The 11,696-nt window shown below is 36.2% G+C and overlaps 1 protein-coding gene across 2 annotated transcripts; it reads left to right on the plus strand.

Annotated features, from left to right (window-relative positions):
- The first annotated feature begins 7,777 nt into the window (after positions 1–7,777).
- On the plus strand, positions 7,778–10,796 carry LOC120087626 (protein RER1A-like). Of its 2 annotated transcripts, none has more exons than XM_039044465.1 (4): positions 7,778–7,980; positions 8,510–8,878; positions 10,130–10,310; positions 10,490–10,796. In XM_039044465.1, exons 2-4 carry the CDS (start codon positions 8,529–8,531, stop codon positions 10,541–10,543), a joined length of 585 nt encoding a protein of 194 aa, XP_038900393.1. In that variant the 5' UTR covers positions 7,778–7,980; positions 8,510–8,528; the 3' UTR covers positions 10,544–10,796. The 2 variants fall into 2 exon arrangements, with proteins under 2 accessions (XP_038900393.1, XP_038900392.1); XM_039044464.1 differs by having other exon boundaries at positions 7,781–7,980; positions 8,506–8,878.
- Positions 10,797–11,696: the final 900 nt, after the last annotated feature.

Below are 11,696 nucleotides of genomic sequence, written 5' to 3' on the forward strand. Positions count from 1 at the left end.
CTTTCACTCAAACCATTCATGCGTTGATTGCATGATCTTAAGTATAGTGACCATGCTCTCAAACCTTTTGGCTAAGATATCAGGCATGCTCGCCAAAATGTGAACTCGAGCCCTATTGTTGGCCTTCGTCCACCTTTCGTATGTATCACGAACACTTTGTGTTGCATCAGGGATTAGGATTGAAGGACATTCTTCAGTTAAGACAAAGTCAAGGTCGTTATCCACAAAAATTGTTTTAATCGAATCTTTCCAAGTTGTATAATTAAACTCGGTTAAACAAGAGAAGGCAAATGACGGAAAAACAGAATTTAACATTTTGCTGAAATGAAACAAATTTATCTATGTTAGATTTTAACATAACTCTAAAACATCCAACCAATTTTAGCAAAAATTAAATGAACCCCATTTAACATCTAATTTTGCAACGATGTTTCAGTGATTTAGGACAAAAGCCACCGAAGGGTGATCAATCGCCACTTCATTGAATTGAGACACTCTCAACCAATCATCACACACCAGAATAACTCGTATTCCTATAATAATTAGTCACCATTGGTCAAGAAATCATTAACTAGCTTAACAATTTCTCACAAGTGTAACTCTTCATTTTAAACCCTAGAGTTTCGCCCCAATGAGCCAACCGAAGGGACAAATCGATTGGAGCAAAAACTAAAAGGATCCTATCCATTTCTAGAGTTTGCCCTGATATTGACCTAATGCACAAACCATCCAATGGTGGACGTTCCCAGGGCGCCTCGAGGTCGTGCAAGAAGGTCTCACAATGCAAAAGAATGAAGAAGACCGTATGACATGTTGACACAGATACCTCTCCCACTTACAATAGATACTCTCTCAATTCACCTTGATATTGGCCCATGCAAACACCATCCGAAGAGGACACTACGAGGGCGCCTCAAGGCCAAGCATTAGTTTTACGATGTGAATATTAAGGGAGAACGTGAGTGGAAAAATGATGTATCATATACATCCATTTCCTCCCACCGAGTATTTCAAACGTAGGGTTTCTTACTTAGGTAAATTCGACTAATTAATTTAACTAAGTAATTGTTAACTCTGGCCAAAGTAACTATTACATTGGATAGTTTAACAAATAATGATTCTTGTTTATTAAACACGTTAATAAACCTTAATCATTCATTGCATGCTTATAATATAATCATCTAAGTCACCTTTCAGGTCGGTTCCCAGGGAGGGGTATTTTGTTTCTACCAGCTTAAAAACCCTAGCCTTAGACATAACCTTCCTTAGATAAAGGTCCCTTATAGATAATTATTTCATAAATTTAATCTTTTATTCAATCTATTTTAATCCTATTAAACGGAATTAAAAGATTAAACATATTTCTAATCATATTAGAAATAATGTGAACATAGGTCTAGAGGGGAAATCAATTTTAAACCATTTTAAAATTAATTTAACCTATGTTTGCATGCAACTCTTTATGATAGATTTTAATTCTAATTTCATTTTAATTTATAACTATTATAAGGTGAATGAAATAATTAAAACCTATTTCCATGCATTTAATAACATACTTCTAAAAAATATAACAATTATATTTTACTAAAATGATATCATGCTTCATGCATTCCATTTTCATTATTACATACATAAAATTTATATAATAAAGTAATGAAAATAAATAATATCCATTCATGCATCTAAACTATATATTATAGCAATAATAATATAAATGATGCATGAACATGTTATTAATGCATGTTATCATATCATATAACTATTACATAGATGATGCATGGATATGCTTTTCATTAATAAGATAACACTTATATTATCCTAATGAAACTATATAAAACATGCATTTATAATATAACTCTTGTATTAATAAGTACACGAGCACATTGAATATTCATACAACTATATAATATAATGTTTTTATTAAATATGATGCATGAATAATGTTTATCCTAAGGTAGGATTTAACTATATGACATATAATATGACATATAATTATATAAAATCATACATCACATGCACAATTAAATAAAATGGCAATTGTGGACCGAAATTGACATACCTAACTTTATGACTTATAATAATTTAATTAACCAAAACTAAATTAATTATTACAAATGATAATTAACAAATAAAAGAATAAAAAAAATGTTGCAAACAACTTTCCTTAGGTCTTGAACGCACGTCTCATGAACTTTCCAAACACGCGCGCACGTCATCGAAGCACATCGGTGCTAAGGGAGAGCGTCGTTACGCTCTAGTCCAACTTGTCGGAGCATCGTAGCGTTATGGTCAGAGCACAGGGGTGCTCGGCGAAAAGTCATATTGTTCAGTCTGTTTAGCTAGGATTAGGAGTAGCATATAGTTAATCAACTTTTCTCTTTATTCTCCACCTTAAACACATTACTTTACAATCATCTTTTAGTTGCAAGTCTCCGTGTTCAATTTCGGATCATCCGGAGAAACTTGTGATCTCTTTATACTTGGCGAGAGAGCAAGAAAACTTGTGACAGAAACGCATGATCACCGCATATACGATTAACGCATACTAGATATTCTTCAGACCAACGCATGACCATCAATGCATATCCATTAACGAAAACAAATTAAAAGCTTTTCCTTACATGCAGCACCTGGAGAAGATATCACATAGTCCTTAAGTTTGGTTGCAAGGGTAATCCTAGCTCGCCACACTAATGTATCGCACACCTCTCAGTGGTCAGTCATATGCTTCTATCTCTATAATACATGGTTGCGTTGAGCATAAGGTTATTCCTATCTCTAGGAACACTGCTTACTTTGCTTAGTGAGTTTCACTACTTACCCTTTTGAGCAATTGGTTATAGCTATTCCGCTCATAGATAAGCATTGTGATAGCCTCGCACTAAGCAAACAGGATTGACTCACTATACTCGTGCAACGCACACCTCTCAGTGGTTTGCTACATGCATCATATCTCTATGCCGCATGATTGAGTATGCGATAACTCTTGCAATCTACACTTAACTCATTGTGGTGAAAGAAAAAGATGATAAAGTAGAAGAAGATGATAAAAATGATGATGAAGGAATTAAAGAGATACATTGATTACAAAATGTATTAATGTCTTAAGCCAAAATATAATACAATACAGATGTGAGAAGAGACTTAGATGGCTAGATGTAGGCAATCTCTTGCTTCCATCAGATGCGTGTCAAGGCTACTGGTGGTGCAATGGATGGGCGGTGGAGTAGCCCCTCTCGAGATTTATCTTCGACGAAGCTCCGGTGGTCAATCGAAGGAAGTTGTGGAAGTGAAGAACTCTAAAAAAAAATCATGTTCATGCTTTCGTCAGTGATCACAAGAATATGCCCAAGGCAGAAGTCCCGAATGCTTTGAATTTGGGCTTCAAGACTCTATTCATGGAGCTCAAATGCCGACAGCTTTGGTAATCCCGCTCTGAATTACTGCCATTCCTGTCGCGGTAGGTGAAATTTCATCATGGTCTTATCTCTTTGATACTCTCGAGGTATGTGTTCATGATTGTTTCTTCTGAAATATCAACGCATTCCACCCACTTTGCGATCATCTTCCTATCACGGTTATCACTGTAGTTGCGACATTTTATGAAACCAATTTGTCTTCATTAAGATTAATGCATTCAATCAATGGTTTGAGATCATCGCATGCGATCGATTCCTGCGACAACTAAAAAATAGACATTTTAACACAAAATAATGCATGATATAGGGTTAGTGGGGAGTTTTAATGTTGATCAATGCAAGCTCAATATTCCACATGAATTCTTAATAAAATTAGTGCATATTCTGCTCATCAACATTTATAATTCTAAGTAAAAGGCTGCAATAGCTTGTATTTTTACAAGTTATCACATCCCCAAATTTAGAATCATGTCTGTCCTCAAGCATGCCTTATACTAAGAAAACTCAAAGCTTGCCCTCTGACTTTTTCTTTGCGTTAACCAGCTTCTTAGAATATAATTCACTTGCAATTCTAAACTTGGCAGTAACACTCTCCTCAGACTTAGCAACTTCTTCTAAGAAATATTTTCTAAGTTTAATTCCGGCAAGCCTCTGCTAAAAAATTTTTACTAATCACAAACAACTTTGTTTTTAGCTTTTTACAATGCGATCGTTTAATACGATTCAAAGCTTTGTGACTCATTATTAGATTAAGGCGTTGAACCTGGTTATGCTCTTCATTTTGGCTTGCCCCCATGGGTGTCATGTGGGCATCCAACTTCGGTTGCGTGTCATATTCAACTCAACTCTTATCTTAGCTAAATTTAGTTTGAACCATATAGAGGAGTTGTTATTATGCGCTAATTCTGGTCACCTCTTTCATTTGGCTTACCTGTAAGGGTATCATGCGAAGTATCTAACTACGGGTAGGTATCTTTCACAACTTAACTCTTATCATCTTGGGTTTCCCCTTTGCGTTGACAGAGAGGATTTTATTATGATAATTTTTTTTTGAAGCATTATCGTAATGTTTATATTGAATGCATTTTCTCAAACCGATCCCATCCCCAAATTTAGAGAGTGGCAGGGTCTTTGCTAAAAAACTAAAGACAAAATTGTTCCAAGATGCGGTAAAAGAGATTTGAGCAGAGGTTTACACACAATAAAATTCAAGACTGTCAAACTTTGAAGAAGCTACTAAAGCGAGGTGAGTCATGCGACCTTTAGTGAGTGGATTTAGTGAATTTACATAAGTATCATCGTGGATGCTAATTTATCGATGCAAAAGAAGGAAAACATACAAAAGAGAATTTAAAATGGATAGTGCTGCAAGATGACAAGAAAATAATAGATGTGGGCAGAGTGCCAATTGCGTCAATACTAGAATTCATGTAGAAGAAATAGTCATGTGTTAAATAAGGGAGAGAATTCTTCTTTCGAAACAACACATTGAGAGGAAATTGTTATCACACCAAAAAGGAGTAAGCTTAACACCACATCCAAGAAAAGCAACTGCAAGTCCAAAATGACAATAATCAAATAAATAAACTAAAGAAGTTAACTAGGAAAGCAAAGTAAAGATAGAGTAGAAGACGTCCCTAGAGGAATTGGAGTGAAGTCACTGCAAGGATTCTTCCATGTAGGGGATCGAACTCACTACCTAGGTCAAGGGACTCGTTGTCCCGACCACCAGAGCTTCCAGTAATCAATGGCCACATGACGGTTACCATGCTTCTAAGACTGCTTCCAACTCATACGACAAATAACCTTTCAATCTTAGCGTCAATATTGAATTTGGGCACAGTACCTTCACTCAAATATCGTTCGCAACTTGGTCACACAAGCCACAATACGCCTAAGACTAAAAGGGTGCCTGCAAAAACACAAAACGTAAACAAACTATTAGATGTCAAATTCCCAGCAATGGTGCCAAAAACTTGTTGGGAGGAAAACTAGTTTAGTTTGTTTTTGTGTTAATGGATATGCGTTGATGTTCATGCGCCGATCATGCGTTAATCTGATGAATATGCAATATACGTTAAACGTGTATGCGATAACCATGCATTCCTGTTATAAGTTTTCTTGCTCTCTTGCCAAGTATAACGTGATCAAAAATTTCTCAGGATGATCCGAGATCGAACACAAGAACTTGCAACTAAAAGATGAATGTAAAGTAATGCATTTGAGGTGGAGAATAAAAATAAAAAGAAAGAAACTGATTAACTATGTGTTACTCTTACCCCTAGCTAAACAGACTGAACAATTGAAGTTTGACTATGAGAATCGATAGAGATGTGACAACTATTAACATGTAATAAGATGCATGGAGAAGTGGAGTTGTGAAGGAGATATCACCAAGTTCTTAAGTTTGGTCGCAAGGGTAATCCCAACTCGCCACACTAATGTATTGCACACCTCTTGGTGGTCAGCCACATGCTTATATCTCTATAACGCATGGTTGCATTGAGCATAAGGTTATTCCTATCTCTAGGAACACTGCTTACTTTGCTTAGTGAATAAGTGCTTACCCTCTTGGGCAATTGGTTATAGTTATTCCGCTCATAGCAAGTATTGCAATAGCCTCGCACTAAGCAAACAAGATTGACTCACTATACTCGAACGCACACCTCTTGGTGGTTTACTACATGCGTCATATCTCTATGTCGCATGATTAAGTATGCGATAACTCTTGCAATCTGCACTTAACTCATTGCGGTGAAAGAAAAAGATGATAAAGTAGAATAAAATGATGAAAATGATGGTAAAGGAATTAAAGAAATGCATTGATTACAAAATGTAATGTCTTAAGCCAAAATATAATACAATACAGAGGTGAGAAGAGAGTTGGATGGCTAGATGTAGGCAATCTCTTGCTTCCATCAGATGTGTGTCAAGGCTGTTGGTGGTGTAATGGATGGGCGGTGGAGTAGTCCTTCTCGAGATCTATCTCCGACGAAGCTTCGGTCGTCAATCGGAGGAAGTTGTGGAAGCGAAGAACTCTATAAAACTTTCTTGCTCATGCTCTTGTCTGTGATCACAAGAATCTGCCCAAGGCAGAAGTCCTGGATACTTTGAATTTGGGCTTCAAAACTCTATTTATGGAGCTCAAACGCCAACAGCTTTGGTAATCCCGCTCTGAATTACTGCCATTCCTGTCACGGTAGGTGAAATGTCATCATGGTCTTATCTCTTTGATACTCCCGAAGTATGCGCTCATGATTGTTTCTTTTCAAGTATCAACGCACTCCACCCATTTTGCGATCATCCTCCTATCACGGCTATCATTGTAATTGCGACATTTCATGCAACTAATTTGTCTTCATTAAGATCAACGCGTGCAATCAACTTTGTGACGGTTTGGGAACAACGCATGTGATCGATTCCTGCGACAACTATGAAATAGACATTTTGATGCAAAATAACGCATGATATAGGGTTAATGGGGATTTTTAATGCTGATCAACGCAAGCTCATTATTCCACATGAATTCTTAGAAAAATTAACGCATGTTCTGCTCATCAACCCTCATAATTCTAAGTAAAAGGCTGCAATAGCTTGTATTTCTACAAACTCTTTATATAGGATACCCCTGCTCATATGTCTCTACATGAATGATCAGGATCAAATCATTTGTAGTAGTTTGTAATACTTGTAACAACTACGAAACATGTCATATTCGTAGTGTCACTAGGATAAGGTAGAAAAATAAAAATGTCAATTTACATCTTATGTCAATATCAAATCTGTAAACACATAAAATTGTTGATGAAAACGTGGATACGTTGACGGAAATTTAGAACTCCATAACTTGTAGCAACGGTCCATATGGTCAAAGATCGTGACAAAAAATGGAGGCAGTTGCAAATGTAACTATCATGCCCAAAGTATTAATAGATTTACATAATGTAAACGAATTTGCAGATTTAATAAAATTTAGATCTAGTTCTTAGAGTTTTCCATTCTGATAGACTTATATTTTAAATTCTTTAAAAGTTTTACTATATACTTAATTATTAGTGCTAAAAGTGCTACCCATTGTAATTCTAAAAAAATGATTGAGAGGGTCAATTAGGAGAAGGAGTTTATGAAATAAACAGGCCCAAAATAGATACCTATTGAAGAAGCCCAATAAGATTTAAACGGGCCTGAGCCCGCTGCAAGCAAGAAAAGGGATAGGATATGGCATATTCTTGAAGGTGATATCCTCACATGCAGTTGAAGAATTTCAAGGTGACAGACCAATTATCTTCCGTTCCTTAAACGAATGGGTGACCCAATCTTTCAGTGGTGTTGTCTTCAATTCCGTCACTGTTATCGTCGTGTTAACGAATTTCTTTATTACCTTTTTCTCTCGTTCTCATAGATGGAAGTGGAACAAACAAAGAATATTATTCGAAATTTAGAAAATTAATATTGAAAAACCAGAGTCCCACAAAACTCGCAGATCTGCTCGTTTTTCGCTTCCTTACCTTTCGAATCTCCATTTTTTCGTACTCATTCAGCTTTCAAAGCTTACTCCAACGTAAGTGACTCGTTCCATTTTTCTTTTTCCTCATGAATCGTTTCTTTCCCTTTTTCCAATGTTGAAATTTTTGATGTGGGGTTTAATTAGATTTGTAAATCTTGCCTTTGTCTGAGGATGAATTTCACTTTCTTAGCTTTTTTGGATGTTTTTCCGTTTCTTCTCTTGTTTGTATTGTTTTGCATTTAAGGGATGCTGTTTCCTTTCGAAATTTCTTCTGATTGTAGATTTGTGGGGTGTGTTCGTTTCTGGATCTAACTACGGAAGAAGCGTTTTGTGTAGAACCCTAATGTTAGTTTGGTGTTTATGTTTCGATTAAATGGACTAAGCCTTGGATAGTGTTCATCGCATGCAATTTGGTGGAAGCCTTTTGAAGGTTTTTGCTTCCAGGATCCCGAACATTCAATGTATTGGGATTCTTTATATAACATAATTTTTCTTTTGGGGATAATCAACATGCATATTTTTTGTGAATGTTATGCAAAATGTGCAGGAAGTTGAATAACTTGTATGGGTCATATGCAGATAGTGAAGCTTTTTAATATTCAATGGACGGGATAGGAGGTGAAGCTGCCTCAGCGGCAGCACCCTTGAGCCAGTGGCAACATGATATTTCAAGGCTTTATCAATATTATCTGGATAAGACTACCCCACATACTGTCTACAGATGGATTGGAACCATCTTTGTAGTGGCAATTTATGCTTTGAGGGTCTTCTATGTGCAAGGGTTCTACATTGTTTCTTATGGTCTGGGTATCTATATACTCAATTTGTTGATTGGATTTTTGTCGCCTTTGGTTGACCCAGAGATGGAAGTTTCAGATGGTCCTTTGCTGCCTACTAAAGGTTCAGATGAATTCAAGCCATTCGTCCGCCGACTTCCAGAATTTAAGTTCTGGTAACTATGGAATTTCATTTATGAGCTTTTGCATTATTTGCATGTTTTTATTTGGTTGGTAAACTTTGAAGTTTGCCTTTTCTGTTGTTTCTTCATTACAAATCTGATTCTCAGTATCCTGTTTGTCTATTATGTCCAAGTCTGGTACTGAAAACTTGTCTAAACTTGGTTGGCTTTGGTTCTTTGGAGGGGAAAAATCACAGGGTGTGGTGTGGGAGGAAACTTAGAGTGAGGTGTGCATAGTTGGGTTATGTCGTGCAAAAACCTGTATGCATCAAGTAATCTTGTTTGTTTTTGTCTTGTCCATCGTGACCACTACTTTTTGGTGCTTGTTGATGGGCTTTGCTTGTTATGCACACAGCAATCTTGGCATCCTGAATCCACATGGTCAGGCTTATTGTCCTGCACCCGCCCCCAGTTACTTAGTTGATATTTCAAAAATTAGTAAGTAATTTGTAATGGAACAAGAAGAGGTTTTTCCTGTGACTTTGTAATTTAAACACGACAGAAAGAAACAATTATCGGTTCTCATTGAAATTTGGATGTTCTTTAGAGGAACCTGGTCTCATCTAGCCTTATTATGTAGTGTAGGTTAATACTTTCTTTTTACCTTTTATCCATTTTCCATTTTAGTTTCAGTTTCTTTCTTTTTTTTTTTCAATGTTTTTTTCTTGCTGGAGAAAGTTCCTTGACATTATAGATGTCACTCAGTACGACAATGGTTCTAAAATATTAACCTCTTTGTTGTGTAACTATCTCAAATATTGCCTGGAGGCTTAATGACGTAAACATGTTAACAAGATAATAGCTCCTCCAGTTTGCACCTTAAGGGAAAGGCCTTACTCTAAGCTTCTTCCAGTTTATACCCACGAACAGAAAGATTTCCCTTGATTCCTTGAACTTTCTCCCTTTCTTATATTAATTCTTTTTGGAAGAGCTCTGCCATCCCCTTCAATCATGCAAGGGTGTGAAACGTGGGTAAATGAGTTTTCTAATTTCTTATCGTGGAATTTTGCTAGACTTTAGAAATACTTAATATTCGCTTCATGGTTGATTAATGGATACTGTTACAGCACAGTTTTACTTGTGTGTTTATGTAGTTCTTTTCTGTTAATTGAATTTGAATCTTCAATTGATTACTATTTGCACTATTCGGTGTTCAACTTCTTGTCCAACACATTAACACCTTTTCTTATTGAAGTTATTAAGTTTTTGTTTATTTCTCATAGAAATGAAAATTTGTGTTTGTAGGTACTCTTTTACAAAGGCCTTTTGCATTGCCTTTGTTATGACCTTCTTTTCCATATTTGATGTTCCGGTCTTCTGGCCTATTTTACTTTGTTACTGGATCGTCCTTTTTGTCCTGACAATGAGGCGTCAGATTTCACATATGATCAAGTACAAATACATACCATTTAGTTTTGGAAAGCAGGTGACTTGTCAAATACTTCTTATGCATTACGCCACTGTTTCTTTCTGTCCCGTTGACCTTTCTCCAGCCTTCTAATGTCGTGACTTACAAATGTACTTAATAGTCGTTAGACTTGCTTTTGACAAGTCTTTCCTGTTGAGGAAACAATTGTTTAAGTAAAATTTTCTGATATTTTGCAGAAGTATGGTGGCAAGAAACCTTCTGCAAGTAGCGGTATCTCCAACGACGATTGATACATGGCTTATTATTTGCAGCAATTAGTACAAGTACTGAATTGGGGGAGAAATTAGAGACTTGATATTCACAGTAGCAGAAAATTTTTTCATTGAAGTTACTTGTAGTTAAGATTGCTTATGGATTTAATCATTGATGAGGCACAGGACATGGTTATGCCAAATCCTTTATGATAACTGAAGAACTGCTGTTGTAGAAACTCTCAGTTTAATACACGTCGTGATCTGTTCAGTTCGCAGGGCTTCATTTGAATTTTTTGTTTGCTGTTTCTGATTCATCTTCCTACCTTTTTCCCTGGCCCCTGCAGTATTCTTGTAGAATTTCCCAATCACTTCTGGGTTGCCATTGATGATGATGTTGAGAGTATTCTATCTGCCTAGCCATTATAGAAAGTGAGGAAAGAAAATAGATATATTGGGAAACAATTTTTAGCGAGAATTTTAGGAGGGTTGGATTTTGTTAATGGATGGGTTAACATGCATATCCAAAAGTAAATGCAACATATTGTCTAATTATGAAGCCAAAAACGAAAAAAAAAGACTTTATGTATGAAAAAAAATCTTCTCTTCATTCCATTTCCACTGGAGGGATCAAAGCAAGGCCACTCTTGGGTCAGACCTGGCACCAAAAACATTCGGATGTTGATCTGATCTATTCGATGGTCGAAGATTCTTAGGTGAGGTGACCGGTTCGGCCATTAGCAAGTACACTGAACATCTTTCTGCATCTATTAGACCTCCATTTTCCTTTTGTTCTTGTTTAGTAGCGGATCTAAAGAGCGAGTCTCCCTTCGATCCCAACCAGTGATTGTAATGGCCTTTGTCTATATATATATTTTTTTGACATGTAGGCCTTTTGTTCTTATTTAGTAGTCGATTTAAGAGCGAGCCTCCCTTCGATCCCAATCAATGATTGTCATGGCCTCTGTCTATGTATATTTTTTCGATATCTAGGCCTTGTATTCTTATTTAGTAGTCGATTTAAGAGCGAGCTTCCTTTGGATCCCAATCAGGGATTGTCATGGCCTTTGTCTATGTAAATTTTTTGGACATCTAGGTGGGTGGGGTTTTGTTAATAGATGAGTTATGTGTCAATTAGCATTTATAATTTTTTTTTTGTTAACTTAGAAATTTAATTACATTAAGAAATAAA

This window comes from Benincasa hispida, chromosome 10 (genome assembly GCF_009727055.1).
Source record: "Benincasa hispida cultivar B227 chromosome 10, ASM972705v1, whole genome shotgun sequence".
NCBI classification, from domain to species: Eukaryota; Viridiplantae; Streptophyta; class Magnoliopsida; order Cucurbitales; family Cucurbitaceae; genus Benincasa; species Benincasa hispida.